The sequence below is a fragment of the Gorilla gorilla genome, chromosome 1, assembly GCF_029281585.2.
Source record: "Gorilla gorilla gorilla isolate KB3781 chromosome 1, NHGRI_mGorGor1-v2.1_pri, whole genome shotgun sequence".
In the NCBI taxonomy this organism is placed as follows: Eukaryota; Metazoa; Chordata; class Mammalia; order Primates; family Hominidae; genus Gorilla; species Gorilla gorilla.
The window spans coordinates 39,341,971-39,361,865 of NC_073224.2; the positions used below are offsets into that span (position 1 = coordinate 39,341,971).

At 39.0% G+C, this 19,895-nt stretch overlaps 1 protein-coding gene across 3 annotated transcripts in view; it reads right to left on the reverse strand.

Moving 5' to 3' along the window:
- LIN9 (lin-9 DREAM MuvB core complex component) overlaps positions 1 to 19,895 on the reverse strand; it is a 73,715-nt gene that overhangs the window by 42,421 nt on the left and 11,399 nt on the right. For 2 of the 3 annotated variants that reach the window (XM_031005289.3, XM_063708485.1), the window contains 4 exons: positions 18,911 to 19,005; positions 17,027 to 17,131; positions 8,827 to 8,960; positions 7,522 to 7,647 (listed from right to left, as the gene is read on the reverse strand). In XM_031005289.3, the coding sequence (XP_030861149.2) occupies positions 7,522 to 7,647; positions 8,827 to 8,960; positions 17,027 to 17,131; positions 18,911 to 19,005 (460 nt within the window). The remainder of the gene's footprint in view (positions 1 to 7,521; positions 7,648 to 8,826; positions 8,961 to 17,026; positions 17,132 to 18,910; positions 19,006 to 19,895) is intronic. The other variant, XM_031005293.3, reaches the window with a different exon arrangement.

The window sequence follows — 19,895 nt, forward strand, 5'->3', positions numbered from 1 at the left end:
ACAGTGGGCCGAGATTGAGCCACTTCACTCCAGCCTGGGTGACAGAGTAAAACTCCGTCTCAAAAAAAAAAAAAAGAAAGGCTGGGCGCGGTGGCTCACGCCTGTAATCCCAGCACTTTGGGAGGCCAAGGCAGGTGGATATCGAGGTCAGGAGATCCAGACCATCCTGGCTAACATGGTGAAACCCCGTCTCTACTAAAAAAAAAAAACCAAAAAACAAACAAAAAAACCCACAAAAAATTAGCAGGGCATGGCGGCGGGCGCCTGTAGTCCCTGGTACTTGGGAGGCTGAGGCAGGAGAATGGCGTGAACCCGAGAGGCTGAGCTTGCAGTGAGCCGAGATCGTGCCACTGTGCTCCAGCCTGGGCAACAGAGCGAGACTCCGTCTCGGGGGAAAAAAAATTGTTTCTTTTTGGCCAAGCATGGTGGCTCATGTTTTAATCCTGGCACTTTGTAGTCCGAGGTGGAAGAATTGCTTGAGCCCAGGAGTTTGAGACCAGCCTGGGCAACATAGTGAGACTTTGTTTCTGCTAAAAATAAAAAAATTAGCTAGGCATAATGGTGTGCATCCAGCTACTTGGGAGGCTGAGGCCGGAGGATCATTTGAGCCTAGGAAGTTGAGGCTGCAATGAGCTAAGCTGTGATTGTACCACTGCACTCCAGCCTGCACAACAGAGGGAGACTGTTCCCCCCGCCCCCCCCCAAAAAAAGAGCTGGGCAAAGTGGCTCATACTTGTAATCTCAGCACTTTGGGAGGCTGAGGCGGATGGACTGCCTGAGCTCAGGAGTTTGAGACCAGCCTGGGCAACATGGTGAAACCCCATTTCTGCCAAAAATACAAAAAAAAAAAAAAAAGCTGGGTGTGGTGGAATGAGCCTGTAGTCCCAGCTACTCGGGAGGCTGAGGTGGGAAGATTGTTTGAGCCTGGGAGACAGAAGTTGTAGTGAGCCGAGATTGCACCACTCCAGCCTGGGCAACAGAGCAAGACCCAGTCTCAGAAAAAAAAAAGAAAGGAAAGAAAAAGGAACTGTTTCTTTTCACAGTAAATTAACTTTCATTTTTTAAAAAACAGGACCTTCCAAGACTCAAAGATTTTGCAGGTTATTCCTTCCTACAACGCAAAATAATTTTTTCACCATCCTTTGACAAAATTGTGCCTGGAATCTAGATCTCATAGGGACCAAGTTCAATTTCAATATTCTACCCAAAAGAGCATGACATTTTCTCTGTGACCCAGTAAACACACCAACATAGCAGTTAAAGATGAGACTTCCTACTATGTAAACTTTTAATCATAATTTTTGCCTTAAAAGTATAAATGCTGAATTCCCTCTTATTTCTAGAGCCTATCTTACTTCCGTTTTCAAATCCCAGGATGAAGCAAAGTATTTAAACATCACTTTCATGCCATGTTATGGCTTTCACTTTCAAAGGTACATTATGAGCTCTACTGTCATTTGTCTCAAAAACTAAATAAAAACAATGAGAAAAAAGGATATAAAGACCAGCACTGTATAAAGTGAATTGTTGTAAGCAATGATGAATAAGGACTGGAAATACACAGAAAGAGCTTAGCTGATAATAATGATTTTTTTGTATGATTTCTGAACTTGTTGAATATTGATTCAAGCAGTATATATGGGAAGAATATGAGAAGATAAAGCAAAGGATAATGAGTTACTAGTAAGCTAAGTAGTACTATAAAAACAGACTTGCGGCCGGGCGCAGTGGCTCACACCTGTAATCCCAGCACTTTGGGAGGCCGAGGTGGGCGGATCATGAGGTCAGGAGATCGAGACCATCCTGGCCAATATGGTGAAACCCATCTCTACCAAAAACACAACAATTAGCTAGGCGTGGCAGTGTGTGCCTGTAATCCCAGCTACTTGGGAGGCTGAGGCAGGAGAATCGCTTGAACCTGGGAGACAGAGATTGCAGTGAGCCGAAATCACACCACTGCACTCCAGCCTGGCAACAGAGCGAGACTCCATTTCAAAAACAAACACATAAACAAAAAAACCAGACTTGCTTCTGGTGTAAACAACATCTTTTAGAAATCTTCCTGGTATATAACCATTATGGAAATTAGTATGGAGGTTCCTCAAAAAACTAAAAATCCAGCAATCCCATGGTTAGGTGTATATTCAAAAAAAGGAAATCAGTATATCAAAGAGATATCTGTACTTCCATGTTTATTGTAGCATTATTTACAATAGCCAAGATATGGAATCACCCTAAGCGTCCCTCAACAGATGAATGGAATTTTAAAATATGGTATATATGCACAATGGAATCTTATTCAGCCACAAAATATAATGAAATCCTGTCATTTGCAGCAACACAGATGACACTGGAAGACATTATGCTAAGTGTAATAAGCCAGGCACAGAAAAACAAGTATAAGATGTTCTCATTCATACATGGAAACTAAAAATGTGGATTTCATGGAGGTAGAAATTATTAATAGAATGGTGGTTACCAGAGGCTGGGAAGGGAAAAGGGAGGGGAGGATGAAGAGAAGTTAGCTAAGGGGTACAAAAATATAGTGAGATAGAAGGAATAAGTTCTAGTATTTGACAGTATGGTAGGAAAATTATAGTTAATAATTTATTGACTTTTTTGTTTTTACTTTGTTTTTTATTGACTATTTCCACATAGTTAGAAGAGAAAAATTATAATGTTCCCAACACAAAGAAAAATGTTTGAGGTAATGGATATCCCAATTACCCTGATTTGATCATTACACACTGTACACATGTACTCCCAAAATATGTACAACTATTATATATCAATTTAAAAAACACACCAAAAAAAGTCTTCTTGACATAACAACCCAGGACCCATACTATTTCCCTATAGTTGACAATTTTTTTTTCTTTTTCTTTTTTTTTTTTTTTGAGATGGAGTCTCGCTCTGTTGCCCAGGCTGGAGTGCAGTGGTGTGATCTCGGCTCACTGCAACCTCCACCACCCAGGCTCAAGCAATTCTCCTGCCTCAGCCCCCTGAGTAGCTGGGACTACAGGTATGTGCCACCACGCCCAGCTAATTTTTGTGTTTTTAGTAGAGACGGGGTTTCACCATATTGGCCAGGCTGCTCTCGAACTCCTGACCTCATGATTCACCTGCCCTGGCCTCCCAAAGTGCTGGGATTATAGTGTTAGCCACCGGCGCCCAGCCATTATACTTTTCTTACAGATCCTTTGTTGACACCTTAGACATATACAATCAAAAAATGCATATGTTCCTCTATTTTTCTCAAATAGCTACAGTATGCACTGTTGTGTATTTTGCTTTCTTTTCTTGACACAGCATAGCAATCATTTCCATATTAGTACATAGAAACCATCTTCTGTTTTTGTTTTATGTTAAATGGTTTCAGGGTTTTCTATTATATGGAGTGCCATACTATAATCATTCCCCCATTTATGGACTTTTAGGCTGTTGCCAATCTTTTACTACTACAAACAATACTGCAATAAATACCTTTGTACATGTAATTTCATCTGTGTGCAAGTAGCTCTGTGTTGTACACTCTTGCAAGTGCTACATCAAGGCAATGGAAATTTGTAAATTTTATAGATATTACCAAATTGTCCTCCACAGAGATTATATAAAATTAGTCTCTCACCAGTAATATGTATGAGTGACTAACCATGCTATTACTAACCCAACACATTAAAACCTTTATGAACTCTGCCCATCTGATAGTTAAAAGCAGTATCTCGGCCGGGTGCGGTGGCTCACGCCTGTGATCCCAGCACTTTGGGAGGCCGAGGCGGGCAGATCACCTGAGGTCAGGAGTTCAAGACCAGCCTGGCCAACAGGGTGAAACCCCGTCTCTACTAAAAATACAAAAATTAGCCAGGCGTGGTGGCAGGCGCCTGTAATCCCAGCTACTCAGGAGCCTGAGGCAGGAGAATCACTTGAACCTGGGAGGCAGAGGTTGCAGTGAGCCAAGATCGTGCCACTGCACTCCAGCCTGGGCAACAGAGTGAGACTCTGTCTCAGAAAAAAAAAACAAAAAACAAAAAACAAAAAAAACTGTATCTCAGCATACTTTGATTTTGCATTTCCCATTATGAGTAAAATGGAATTTTTTTCATGTTTACAAGAGCCATTTCTTTTTCCTTTCCTATCAATTACCTGTTGTTCTTGCTTTTAAACAGACAGGGTCTCCCTTTGTTGCCCAGGCTGGAGTGCAAGGGGGCAATCACAGCTCACTGCAGTCTCAAGTCCTGGGTTCAAGTGATCCTCCCACCTTGGCCTAGTGAGTAGCTAGGATCACAGTCATGTGTCACCCAACTGGCTAAGTTTATTTTATTTACTTATTTTTGAGGCAGGGTCTTGTTCTGTTGCCCAGGCTTGAGTGCAGTGGCGTGATCATGGCTCACTGCAGCCTCAACATCCAGAGCTCAAGCGATACTCCTACCTCAGCCTCCTGAGTAGCATGCCTGGGTAATTTTTGAATTTTTTTTTTTTTTGGTGGAGATGTGGTCTCACCATGGTGCCCAGGCTGGTCTTGAGTTTCTGAGCTCAAGTGATCTTCCCGCCTGAGCCTCCCAAAGTGCTGGGATTACAGGTGTGAGCCACCACACCCAGCCTGAATCATCTACTTATAATCATTTTTATTATGCGTTACCTGACATTTTCTTATTGATAGGAGTTCTTTATATGGTAGGGAATTAGCTCTCTGTAATAAGATGTGATGGATATTTCTGTACTATCTTTCAACTCTGTTTACAGGCTTTTGTTTTTGGCCATGTAAAATGTTCTTATTTTTGTATAGTCAAATTTATTAATGTTTTCTTTTATGGCTCCTAGGTTTGAAGCCTGCTTTTCCAGGCCAGGCATGGTAGCTCATACCCATAATCCCAGCACTCTGGGAGGCCAGGGCAGGCGGATTGCCTGAGGTCAGATGTTTGAGACCAGTCTGACCAACATGGTGAAACCCCATCTCTACTAAAAATACAAAAGTTAGCCAGGCATGGTGGCGGGCGCCTGTAGTCCCAGCTACTCTACTCAGGAGGCTGAGGTAGGAGCTTAGGAGGCAGAGGTTGCAGTGAGCCGAGATTGTGCAACCACACGTCAGCCTGGGTGACAGAGCAAGACTCCCATCTCAAAAAAAAAAAAAAAGAGAGAGAGAAAGGCCTTTTCCAATTCAAGATTAAGTAAAACTCTCCTATGTTTTCCTCTTGTGGTTTTATTCTTTCATTTAAAAAAATATTTAAATCTTCAATCCTTTTCAAATATTTCCTAGTTGTAAGGCATGAGAACAACTTGTTTTTTTCTATAGACTACTAAACAGTAGTCTCGGTTTCCATTAAACAAACAATCCACCCTCTTCTTCACCATGTACTTGAGAGTCAACCATTGCAACTATTATACTAAACTCCCAGAGACATCTGTGACTGTATCTGGATTTTCTTTTCTTTTTCATTCATTTTTCTATTTATGCACCACTACCACTCTGCTTTAATTATGATCACTTTATAATCTATTTTAAAGTGCTCTTTAAAGTGGAATCTCTCTTCATTACTTTGCTTTTTCAGAATTTTCCTGCTTGATTTCTCCCCTCTTAAATGTGAATTTTAGAATTAACTCATCTAATTAAAAAAAGAGGCCAGGTGTACTGGTTCACACCTGTAATCCTAGCACTTTGGGAGGCTGAGGCGGGTGGATCGCCTGAGGTCAGGAGTTCAAAACCAGCCTGGCCAACATGGCAAAACCTTGTCTCTACTAAAAATACAAAAATTAGCTGGGCATGGTGGCGAGCACCTATAATCCCAGCTACTCAGGAGGCTGAGGCAAGAGAATCACTTGAACCCAAAAGGCAGAGGCTGCAGTAAGCCGAGATCACGCCACTGCACTCCAGCCTGGGTGACAGAGCAAGACTCTGTCTCAACAAAACAACAAAAAAGGCCTGTTAATATTTTTATTGGGACTGATTTTAACTTATAGACTAATTTAGGATGTTGAGTCTTCTTTTCCAAGATCCTGTATGTCTTAACATTTCTTCATATGTATCTTGCATATTTCCTCTTAGGTTCTTTCCTGGTAGTTTATCTTTCTTTGTTTCTTCCTTTTTATCTTCCAAGTGGATGGAGTTTCACCAATTGATTTTTAAAATTAAGATATTTTAAGGTTTATTGTATCAATAATTTGTATTATACCTGGACTTCCTCAAAGAAAGAAAAACTACACATTTTGTTGAAAAAAGACTTCAACTATTAATTAACCTTGATTTATTAAAGGACTATAAGATTAAATAATGTTATGGTAAGAGAACAGAAGATCAATTAACGAGAAATATTATGACACTCAAACTACAGAATTATGACAAAACAGTAAACAGTGACCAATATCCCACTCTGATGGACAATAATTAGAAACAGTGTAACTCAATTTGCTCAAACACGCAAAAGGATAGCAAAAAGTCACCAAATGGCTACTGTAATTACCAAAGGCCATAAATTATGAGTATGAAACACACTAAATAACATATCAAATTTTAATTTTGTTATTATAAGAAATATTAAAAACATCATCATCAAGGTCATCTTTTAATACAAAAAAATTGGCAGTTTAATTAAAAGTTCTCTCTGTATTTCATCACCATCTAAAGAAATCATTAAATCTAAATTCCATTTCTATTTGTCCAAATCACTTTATATTTACAGACCTTCCTTGAACTTTCCCACCATTTAAAATGAAAAAGTCTTGCACATACTTTTTACCAGGCAGATAGACATAATGTGAGAACTAATGATCTAATTATTCTTCTAACATATTTCCAATTTTCACTCAAAAGTAATACAAGGTTTTCCAATGTGTTACCAGGATAACACTGGAAAAGAAAAAATCATTTCACATGAAGAGCAATTCTCAGGAAGTAACATATTAGATAGATTAATTTGTTTTCTACTTTTATGTAAAATAAAATAGGCACTTCTGGGAAGGCTCCTGAGATTATAAAGGATTTCACAAAAAATAACAAAAATGTATACAGAACTTTACAGCATCCTTAAATACTTTTTAGGACATTCTTAAATATTTTTTGGAACACAGAGGGACATAGATAATGTAAAACTAAAAAATTATGTTGAAAACCTGTGATCTTAACAAAAATGAAATTGTGCATTTAATTATAAGATGCATACGTATAAACAGCACCTACATTAAAGTGGTTAACAGGGTATATTTAACATATAATCAATTATTCTGAAAAGTTATGTTTTGGTACTAGTCATTTTAAAGATTAAAAAAATCAATGTACTAATGATACTAACAACTATTATTTATTGATTTTATTTTTTAATTCTTTTTTAGAGGAACGGTCTCACTGTGTTGCCCAGGCTAGAGTGCAGTGACTATTCACAGGTGTAATCACAGCATACTACAGCCCTGAACCCCTGGCCTTAGGCAAATACCCCATCTTAGCCTTCCAAGTAACTGGGATTATAAGTACATGCACTGCTCCTGGCTTGATTTTATTTTAAACAAAAACAAAAACATTATTTTTACCTCCGTGGTTTTCCCATAAGCCGCCGAATTTTTCCCCATTCTACTCTTGTTAACTTTCTTGTTTTCAAATTAGGAAAAGATTCCTTTAGACATACACAGAAGTCATTATCACCTTCAAAAAGTGGTCTGTAAAATAGATATAGTATTTTAATGGTTACATACAATGTGTTACTTTCTTAAAACACATAAAATCACAAAATGCTAAACTTTCACTTCTACCCCATATATATATATATAAACTGGCACAAATTCAAAGTGCTAAAACTAAATCCTTGGCATTTGTGAAACATCTAATGTCGTGTAAAAGTTGCTCAGGAAATATTATTTGTGTTGATTCCAAGAGACACTGATTTTTGTTCAATCTCTTATACAGGTATATCCTTTGGGAGGCTATCCTGGCCCTGGCCTTGTATCAGGTGAAGATAAACCAAGTTAGCTACAAAGTATCTTTGTCCCAAAGAAATACCATCACCAAGGAGTCCTCTTTGGAATTAAACCAGTCTTGGGACACTGGAGGACTCCAGAGGGTTAGATTAGCTTGGGGGATCCCAGAAGAACTCGGATCACACTGAGACACCCTGAAAACTCTCTTAAGCCTATGGACAAAAATAAAACAATTCTATTCATGAGTCTGGGAAACCAGGAACCAGTGTTGGCAATGATACATAAATACCTTGGGCTCAAATATGAACATTCATGAGATTCACAAGCTGCAGAGTAGGCAATTGGTATAGAAAACAGAGAAGGGAAGTAAATATAAATATCCAGCAGAGCAAGCAGCAATGACTGGCATATGAGGAAGGATTATAAATAAGAACTTTTCCTCAGTAAATTCCATTGTTGAATAATTGTATTTCAGCCAAATCTCATACTACGTCATATTTAAGCATATGTGTATACCTAGCGTGCTTAAGTACGCTAAAAATCTTAAGCCATTTTTACCATTAGTAATGGTTTCTCTATGATTATACCAGCACTTAACATCTCAATTATAAAATGAATCTCATTCACTGCAAATAATGGTGTTTTAAGGTATCTCTACTCCATAGTCTTTAAGAATTCTAACACAGAAATTATACTGTAATCAATTCTTCACGAAAATGTACAGTTTTCTTCCCCAAAAAGGATAACAGGGAAGAAAACTATGACAAATAGAATAGATCCAACTGGAATGTGGAATAGAAAAATGAATTTAGGGAAAAATAAGATCAAAGTAGACCTATAGAAAATGTTGTAGCTTAAAACACTTGAAAAACTTAAATTTCTGATTCAAGTAATATTCATAATATAAGCCATGATACATACTTATCTATATTTGAATAGAACCACTCGTATATACACCATTTATGTGCTTTAGGAAGCTTGAGCAGATTACGTAATCGAAAACCAATCTTCTGTGAAGCTTTCTTATCTGGTGTTGACATTGTTGCTGTAAATTTCTATACAATAAAAAAAAAAGAGATTAATTTATGGCTCCATTAAGTAAAAATGAACATTTATAACCCTGAATAAATCTGCAAAAGGTAAATTATGTTTAAGTACTCAAAAAGATTCACTGATACTCAACATGGAATTTTGTTGCTGTTTTAAACACTCTGATTATTTTTGATTATTGCCTTTTTTTTTTTTTTTGACAGTCTTGCTCTGTTGCCCAGGCTGGAATGCAGTGGCACAATCTCGGCTCACTGCAACCTCTGCCTCCCGGGTTCAAGCTATTCTCTTGCCTCAGCCTCCCAAGTAGCTGGGACTACAGGCGCACGTCACCACACCCAGCTAATTTTTGTATTTTTAGTAGAGATGGGGTTTCACCATGTTGGCCAGGCTGGTCTCAAACTCCTGACCTCAGGTAATCCGCCTGCCTCAGCCTCCCAAAGTGCTGGGATTACAGGTGTGAGCCACAGTGCCCAGCTTAGATGGATACTTTTTTAACCTAATAAAACATTTCTCCCCACTCCAACCCAAAAACCAGTATCGTAATATTAAAAGATGATGAGAACGACAAATATTTCAACTACCACCACTAACCTAGTATGACAAAGATTTCAACTACCACCGCTATTCCATAACACTGTTTTGAAGGAGTTGGCCAATCAGGTAAGAAGAAGAAAATTTAGAAAGAAGATAAAACTACCATTTCCTTGTAGGTGAAAACTCAAGAAAATCAACTGTAACAATTAAAAACAGTAAGAAAATTTAATGAAATGGGTAAATACAAAGTTGATATACAAAAACCACGATTCAAAAAAATCACTATATGTAAATAATAACTGGACAGGCCATAAGAGTTTATATCCTGTTTATAACAGCACAAAAATGGACATGAACAAAAAAATTAAATATGTAGGAATATACTTAAGAAACATGCAAGACTGATATGGAAAAAAATGTTTAAGTCTACTGTGGAATACTAAGAACTAAGTGGAACTACAATCAGTTCTTAGATAGTCTCAATGTTACCTATATATATCATTTCCCATAAATTATAATATTAGTCCAAACCCAGTCAAAATGCCAACAGGATTTTTTTTTCCTAGTCAAGTTGATTCTAAAGTCTACATGGAAAAATAAACGCACAAAAATATTTAGGAAAAAATCTTAGGCTGGGCGCAGTGGCTCACGCCTGTAATCCCAGCACTTTGGGAGACCGAGACGGGCGGATCACAAGGTCAGGAGTTCCAGACAGCCTGGCCAATATAGTGAAACCCCATCTCTACTAAAAATACAAAAATTAGCCGGGCGTGGTGGCTGTGCCTGTAGTCCCAGCTACTCGGGAGGCTGAGGCAGAAGACTAGCTTGAACCTGGGAGGCGGAGGTTGCAGTGAGCAGAGATCGCACCACTGCACTCCAGCCTGGGCGACAGAGTGAGACTCCGTGTCAAAAAAAAAAAGAAAAGGAAAAAAATCTTAAAAAAAGAATATGTGATAATATCTTACCAGGCATTAAAACACAGTATAAAGTCATGTTAAACCAATTTTGTGTGTGTGTGTGTGTGTTTTGGTTTTGTTTGTTCTTTTGAGACAGGGTCTCTCTCTCTGTCACTTAGGCTGAAGTGCAGTGGTGCAAACATTGCTCACTACAGCCTTGACCTCCTGGGCTCAAGCCATCCTCCCACCTGAACCTCCCAAGTAGCTGGGACTGCAGGCATGTGCCACCACACTGGGCTAATTCATGCATTTTTTGTGGAGACGGGCTCTCGCTATGTTACCAGGTTGGTCCCAAACTCCTGGGCTCAAGCGATCTTCCTGCCTCAGCCTCCCAAAGAGCTAGGATTACAGGTATGAGCTGCCATGCCCAGCCAAAATAATTTGATACTGGCACATATAGAGATATGCTAGATGTAAAGACAGAAAGCCTAAAAGTAATCCCAAATACTTATACGAATTTAGCTTTGATGAAGGCAGCATTTTAAATCAATGTTTAAAAAGATGGATTACCCAATAAATGTTACTAGGATAACTAAGTAGTCCTCGGGGGGGGGGGGGGGGGCGGGGGCGGCGGGGAAAGCTAGGTTGCAATTTTACTTCATCCCTTACTGCAAAATAAATTCCAGATGTACTGAAGATTCAAACCAAAAAAATGAAATAAGAAATATGAGAGAATTCTAAAACGATAAATTTTAGTGTAGAAAAGGTCTTTCTGAGCATGACAAACTCAAGAAGTCATTAAAAGGTAAGAAAGTTACATTTGATCCTTAAAATATTTTAAAATCCCATATGTTAAAAAATACAGAAACAAATCAAAAGACAAACTATAAACTCTAAAAAAAATTACAGCCATTATAAACATCCAAAGGGCCAATATTTTAAATATATACAAAATTCTTATAAACTAGTAACAAAATGACCCACAATCCAATAGAAAAATGGGAAAAAGGCATAAACAGTTTACAGAAAAGGAAAGAAATAATTTTTAAACATATGAAAAGTGTCTCAACTTTGCTCTTATATAAAATGCCAACTAAAACAAGTGAGAGGCTATTTCTTTTTTTTTTTTTTTCTTTTTTTTGAGATGGAGTCTAGCTCTGTTGCCCAGGCTGGAGTGCAGTGGCACGATCTCGGCTCACTGCAAGCTCCACCTCCCGGGTTCACGCCATTCTCCTGTCTCAGCCTCCCGAGTAGCTGGGACTACAGGCGCCCGCCACCACGCCCGGCTAATTTTTTGTATTTTTCGTAGAGATGGGGTTTCACCGTGTTAGCCAGGGTGGTCTTGATCTCCTGACCTCGTGATCCACCCACCTCGGCCTCCCAAAGTGCTGGGATTACAGGCGTGAGCCACCGCACCCGGCCGAGGCTATTTCTATATACCAGATTAGCAAAAATCTAGATGCTTGGTTCTGTACTGAGTTGGAGGCATTTGGAAAATAGGAACTCTAATATATATAAACCAGTACAATTTCTTTCCTTTTTTTAAAAAAATTTTTTAACACAGCGTCTTGCTCTGTCACCTAGGCTGCAGCATACTGACACGATCGCGGCTCACTGCAGCCTTCGCCTCCCAGGTTCAACCTATTCTCATGCCTCAGCCTCCCGAGTAGCTGGGACTACAGGCACGTGCCGCCACACCTGGCTAATTTTTCTATTTTTAGTAGAGATGGGGTTTTGCCATGTTGGCCAGGCTGGCCTTGAACTCCTGACTTCAGGTGATCTGCCCACCTCGGCCTCCCAAAGTGCTGCTATTACATGTGTGAGCCACTGTGCTTGGTCCCAATTCAATTTATTCGGAGAGTATTTGGTACTGCTTTAAACACTTTAAATGTACATATTCTACGATCCAGCAATTCCACATCTTAGGCATCTGTCCTAGAAAAAAACTTGCAAATTTATATAAACATGCTCAGGATGTTCACTGCAGCATTATTTGTCAGAGTAAAAATTTACAAGCAATTTAAATGCTCCCAAATGGGAGAATTTATAAAATGATATAAAACTGAATACTATTCAACAGTAAAAAGAAATGAAACACTGAATCCGATTTATCTATCTCAATCAATCAACATGGCCAGATCTCAAAAAAAGACAGTGAAAAAATTACAGAATGACACATGGCACAATACCATGAAAATGATACTACAAATGTAATTTTTAGAATACATACATTTAGAAAAAGAAAAAATATATATACATTTAACAATATTAAATATTTTCTATGAATACATTAAAAGTATATTTAAAAGGTCTCAAAAGGATAATCAAACTAATTATAGTGGCTGCCACTGTATGAGGGAAGTACATATTGGAATGGTAAGTTAGGGTCAAAATTTTAAAATTTTTATTATAAACTTTGTATTTTGGAAAAGTTGTAGATTTACAGGCAAGTTGCAAAGATAGTACATATTCCCACATGCCCTTCACCTGGCTTTCCCTAACATCAATATCTTATAGTAACTTTGGTATATTTGTCAAAACTAGTGCAATACTATTAACTAAACTACAGGCTTTATTTGGATTTTACCAGTTTTTTCACTAACATCCTTTTTCTGTTCCAGAAACCAATTCAGGATACCACACTGCATTTAGAAAAATAACTTTGTTTTTCTTTGTTTTCCCTCAGTGACCATTCTCAGGAGAAAAAAAAAATTTAAATGTAAAAAGAAGAAAAAAGAAAAAATTTATAAGTGAGGAGATGTTTAGCATAAATAACCAAATTACTATAAAATATTCTTATCACAAAAAGTGTTATTTCTTTCTACTACATTATTGACCCACATTTTTAAATAGGGTATATAGGGTATTAGCAGCTCACTGAATATAAAACTATATTAAGGACCCGCCTGTTGGGTATGGGAAAATAGATTCAAATTGTTAGAGGGAATCTTTTATTGATTGATTGAGACAGGGTCTCACTCTGTCACCCAGGCTGGAGTGTAGTGGTGCAATTTCGGCTCACTGCAGCTTCCACCTCCCAGATTCAAGTGATTCTCCTGTCTCAGCCTCCTGAGTAGCTGGGACTACAGGCGTGTGCACCACACCCAGCTAATTTTTGTATTTTTGGTAGAGACGGGGTTTCACCATGTTGCCCAGGCCAGTCTGGAACTCCTGAGCTTAAGCCATCCACCTGCCTTAGCCTCCCAAGGTGCTACAGGTGGGCACCACTGCACCAGACCAGAAACAAAAATTATTAAAACTGACAGGGTCTCTGTTCTATTGCCCAGGCTGGACTGCAGTGGTCTGATCATAGCTCACTACAGCCTCAATCTCCTGGGCTGAAGTGATCCTACTTTGGCCTCCCAAAGAGCTGGTACCACAGGTGCCCACCATCATGCCTGGCTAATTTAAAAAAAATTTTTTTTTGTAGGGACAGGGTCTCACTCTGTTGCCCAAGCTGGTCTCAAACTCCTGCGCTCAAGCGATCCTCCCACCTTGGCCTCTCAAAATGAGCCACTGCCCAGCCAAACTGAATGCTTTAAATATATGATTTGTATATGTAAAGTCTATCTCAACAAAGCTGGTTTTTTTTCTTTTTAAAGTAGGACTCTGGAGACAGGCTGCCTGACTGTTACTAGCCTTTACTTCCTAGCTTTGCGTTCTTGGGCAAGATACTTATCTGTGTCTGTTTTCTCATCTACAAAATGGGAAATAATGTAACAGTAACCTATCTCATAGGAGTTGTTGAAGATTAAATCAAAGTAATACCTATGAAGTGCTTAGAACAGGACTCAACACATAAGTAATCAGTAAAAGTTAGTTTTCATAATTTTTCAGCTCTGGGTGGTGTTCTTTAAATAAACATACAGACAAAATACAAGAGATTTAGAAGATATGACTAAGGAGGGTAAGGGAACAAGCCATGTCAGGTAAATGAAGATGGAAAGAACTAGAGATGCTACAACTAGTAAAGAGAAAACTCAGAGGATATAAAAACTTTTCACATACTTGAAGAAGTCTCATATCATGTTTATCCTACATTATATTTGTTCTGTATTGCTCAGAATTCTCTGTATTGCTAAAAAGGGCTCTGTAAAATAGTCCCAGAAGGAGTGATGTGCTCAGAAAGGAAGGCAGTGGATAGAGTTACGACAGGACAGTGTCACAGTCATAAAGATCAGTTTTCTGTATGTTTGTGAATCATCTAGATTATCCTAGTAACATAGCTATTCCAAAGTCTAGCTAACAAAATTGTTATTTAACTATTTCTTGTTCATTCAACCTTGTATACAACAGCTAACTTAGCCAAGAAATGCACACTGCATTTTAGTTTCAACAAGATCAAACTATTATTATTTTTAAATTTATTTTAGTTAATTTATTTTTTGAGACAGACTCTTGTTCTGTCACCCTTGCTGGAGTGTACAGCTGTGATCTCGGCTCACTGCAACCTCTGCCTCCCAGGTTCAAGTAAGTAGCTGGGATTACAGGCGTGTGCCACCACGCCCAACTAATTTTTGTATTTACTGTAGAGATGGCATTTTGCCATGTTGGCCAGACTCGTCTCAAACTCCTGACATCAAGTGATCTGCCTGCCTTGGCCTCCCAAAGTGCTGGGATTACAAGATCAAATTATTAGATGCTTATGTGCACTTGTCCTTGACAACTTTTTTTTTGAAGTTCAAGATACATTTTTGTTCATTCTACAGAACATGAACATATTTTCCTGTTTAAAATTATCATAAGGCATTTAAGAGTTTTTATTGGTAGGGTAGATTGCTGGTCATGCTTCTAATTTATTTAATGCTAAGTCCTTGGGTCGGGTGTGGTGGCTCACGCCTGTAATCCCAGCAGTTTAGGAGGCTGAGGTGAGTGGATCGCTTGAGGTCAGGAGTTTGAGACCAGCCTGGCCAACGTGGCAAAACCCTGTCTCTACTGAAAATACAAAAATTAGCCAGGTGTGGTGGTGCGTGCCTATAGTCCCAGCTACTTGGGAGGCTGAGGGACAAGAATCACTTCAGTATGGGAGGCAGAGATTGCAGTGAGCCAAGATCGTGCCAATGCAGTCCAAAAAAAAAAAAAAAAAAAACCTGGCTGGGCGCAGTGGCTCACGCCTGTAATCCCAGCACTTTGGGAGGCCGAGGTGGGCAGATCACCTGAGGTCGGGAGTTCAAGATCCGCCTGACTAACATGCAGAAACCCCATCTCTACTAAAAATACAAAATTAGCCAGGTGTGGTGGCGCATGCCTGTAATCCCAGCTACTCGGGAGGCTAAGGCAGGAGAATCACTTGAACCAAGGAGCTGGAGATTGCAGTGAGCTGAGATCACACCACTGCACTCCACCTGGGCAACAAGAGCAAAACTCTGTCTCAAAAAAAAAAAAAAAAAAAACCTAATGCTAAATTCTTGGTTGAGAATATCACCTCTACCATCCATTATACTAGAAAATCTTGTTTTATAAGGCTTTGGAAAATAATGAAAGAGAAATAGGGAATGATTATATCAGAAGTTATAAATTGAATAAGACAAAAATTACATTACCCTTAAAGTTAATATTTCCCTATCTAATTTTCATTCCTTTAATTTTTACATGTCTACTTTTTTTTTTTTTGAGACAGAGTCTTGCTCTGTTGCCCAGGCTGGAGTGCAGTGGCATGATCTCGGCTCACTGCAACCTCAGCCTCCTGGGTTCAAACGATTCTCATGCCTCAGCCTCTCAAGTAGCTGAGATTACAGGCGTGTGCCACTATGCTAGCTAGTTTTTTTGTATGTTTAGTAGAGACAGGGTTTCGCCATGTTGGCCAGGCTGATCTCGAACTCCTGGCCTCAAGTGATGCACTCATCTTGGCTTTCCAAACTGCTGTGATTATAGTCATGAGCCACCGTGCCCAGCCCACTATGAGTTTTTAAATGCCAAAAATAAATAAGGAGATACGATTTCATGCTAAATATTTTCCTCTCAGCAGGGTGCAGTGGCTCACGACTGTAATCCCAGCACTTTGGGAGGCCGAGGCGGGTAGATCACTTGAGGTCAGGAGTTCAAGACCAGCCTGGCCAACATGGTGAAACCCTGTCTCTACTAAAATATAAAAATCAGCTGGGCATGGAGGTGTGAGCCTGTAATCCCAGGTACTCGGGAGGCTGAGGCAGGAGAATCATTTGAACCCGGGAGGCAAAAGTAGCAGTAAGCTGAGATCACGCCACTGTACTCCAGCCTGGGTGACAGAGTGAGACTCTGTCTCAAAATATATATATATAAATAAACATATATATACATTTTTTTTTCCTCTCTTGGATAAAGGAAGTCTTCAATGTACTTCTCTTGGTGATCAAGTAAAACATTTTTTCCCTCTTATATCTGTGCAAACCTACAAATTGATGCCATGTTGCCAAATTCTTCCACTATCTCCATGCTTAAAAGAAAAGTGTGCATTTGTAGGACTAATGACTGGCTTTCTATCCTGTTTTAAAGTTGATCAAAAAATAACATTTTCTAGGTAACTAAAACAGGACCAGAGTAGCCGTACGAATTTAAAGAAAAGAACTTGTTACTCAAAATGTAACAGAAATATAAACTTTATTAGGCTGAGCATTTGCTTACTTCCTTTCCAATGAAACAAAATTTTAGCACACACATACCTGTGGAACCATTGCAACCCTCTGGTTTCTTTTAGGTGACCTTGTATTTATTTGCCTATCATCTTCATCAGAAAAAAGTCGACTTCGTTTTGAATTTCTGAAAGGCTATGATAGAAATGTTTTCATTTAATGAAAAAGCTGAACCCTCCCATTTTTGTTCCAAAATACAATTCTATACTTGGAAAACTGAGCTAACTCTGGATTATCAGCAGTATGGAAGGATAAAGTATGGGCAACACAAAGCACACAAAGCCAAATATAAATAATCTCAGATTTAGAAAGCAGTAAGATGTATTTATACAAGGTGCTTATGAATGAAATACCTAGCTGATGAATAAAGTAAAACTTGAACCCCAAGTCTCCTTAGTACACTGGCAGCCTTGGACAGTGATGATAGGAAAATAAGTTCCGGAAATTCCAGTTCAAATTATGTTGTTGCTTGGATTAATACCAATTGGGTGTGTGACATGATATGTCTGCTGCATAGGGCTGGGCTGGGCCAAAGGTTCTAAATCACTCTAGAAGAGTAAGCCTAAATGTGTATACTATTATACTATATCTGCTGTCAAAAATTGTTAACCGAATTTTCACTTGTAAATAAGAATACAAGATACATATGATAGATATCTGATAATTACCCATAGAACTAAAAAAATTGTTTAAGTACCAAAAGTACATCATACACTTAAGGGTCTGTAATAGTAAAGATTTTACAGTTCACCCTAGGTTCACAGGTTTCATTAATAGAGAGAAAAAGAAATAATATCCCAATAAGACCTACATCCTTTTCAAAGCCTTCTCCCACCCCTCATGGCTATTTGGAAAAGAAACAGGTGCAGGCGGCTAACAACATATGGGCAACATCCACTCGGGTCTATGAACCCTTGAAATTAAACCCACTCTGGCTGGGCACAGTGGCTCATGCCTATGATCCCAGCACTTTGGAAGGCTGAGGCAGGAGGATCACTTGAGCCCAGGAGCTGGAAACCAGCCTGGGCAACACAAGGAGACCCCATCTCTACAAAAAAAAAATTTTTTATTAGCTGGGCATGGTGGCACACACCTGTAGTCCCAGCTACTCGGGAGGCTGAGCGGGCAGGATCGCTTGAGCCTGGGAGTTCCTGACCAGCCTGGGCGACAGAGCGAGACCTCGTCTCAAAAAAAGAAAAACAAAAAGAAATTAAACCCACTCAGAGTCTTGATACTCTATAGCCCTGACAGGAATTCCATTCTACACTGCCCCCCTTCCCTGACCACAAGCAGAGAAGAGGAAGGGAATGAAGATTATGGAATTGACATAGTGAGGAAAGCCCCTCACATTCACTGTGGTCAGCTGCCCAGGCTACTGTGACTGCTGCTGTCTATCCCAACTCCAGGATTGTTTCATGACAGACCCTTAAAACCTCCTGGCTACCTGGCAGGGCAGGAGAGAAAGAGAGTTCCTAAAACTGTTAGTCATGTCAATTATATGCTCATCTCTACTTCCCACCTCTAAATGCACTTACCTTTGAGCTACACAATGATTTCTTTTTTTTTCTTTTTGTCTATACAAGATTTTAATACCTTACCACATATATATATTTTTGCAGGTACCAAAGCCATGTAAAATTTTTTGTGTATCTAATAAAAGTATAAGTTGTAGTTTTTTTGTTTTTCCTATTTAAAGAAACTATTACACAATTACTGAACAAATGCTTACTGATGACCAGATTATCACTGGGTACAGATTAATTTACCTAAATAAGATCAAACAGTGCTTAATGACACTTGAGGTTGGGAAAAAACTTGTAAATTTTTTACTGTGCTGCAAGAATTTACACATGACAATAATACAGACAACTTAGCTAGAATTATTCTAAAATGTAAGAAAAACTCACTCCTTACCATTTCCACAGCAGGGCTTGTATTCCTGCCTTTCCAAACAGGTGTTTTCTGTAAAGAACTGTACTTTTCATTCCATGTGTTAGATAAGCTTCCTTCTGTAATAAATAATTAATACTAATGAAATTTTGGCTTAGTTCAAAGGATTTCATACCATGAATACTGCCTTTTTCATAACAGCCATATATCTAAAATATTTAATATGGAAAAAATATAATGACTATAATAATTTTAGATTATTATAAATGAAAAAGCTCTTCCGTATTTTTCTGTCAAACTCTCTAAATAATTTGATAAAGCAATGCATCTTGAAAGTATTAAATGTCCATACTGAAACATGTGCTTCTTTTTCTTTGCTTTTGGATTTTTAATAATTTCTCCATTCCAACTTGCCAAGAACTATCTCATAACTTTTGGTACAATTCTGAAAGCAGGGGAATCAAAAATGGAAAAAGCCTTTTCTAACCTTGAATTTAGAGCACATTTCTTTTTTTACTTTTTCTTTGTGTGTGAGACAGAGTACTTGCTCCATCGCCCAGGCTGGAGTGCAGTGGCACAATCTTGGCTCACTGCAACCTCTGCCTCCCAGGTTAAAGTGGTTCTCCTGCCTCAGCCTCCCCAGTAGTGGGATTACAGGTGGGTGCCACCACGCCTAGCTAATTTTTGTATTTTTAGTAGAGACAGGGTTTCTCCATGTTGGCCAGGCTGGTCTCAAACTCCTGACTTCAGGTGATCTACCTGCCTCAGTGTCTCGAAGTGTTGAGATTACAGGCATGAGCCACCAGGCCAGCCTGTATTTAGAGCACATTTCTAAATGTTTTCTGCTTTAATATGTGAATCACTTAATATATAAAAAGGAAATTAGGCCAGGTGCAATGGCTCATGCCTATAATTCCAGGACTTTGGGAGGCCGAGGTGGGTGGATCATTTGAGGCCATGAGTTCGAGACCAACCTGCCCAACATGGTGAAACGCCACCTCTACAAAAA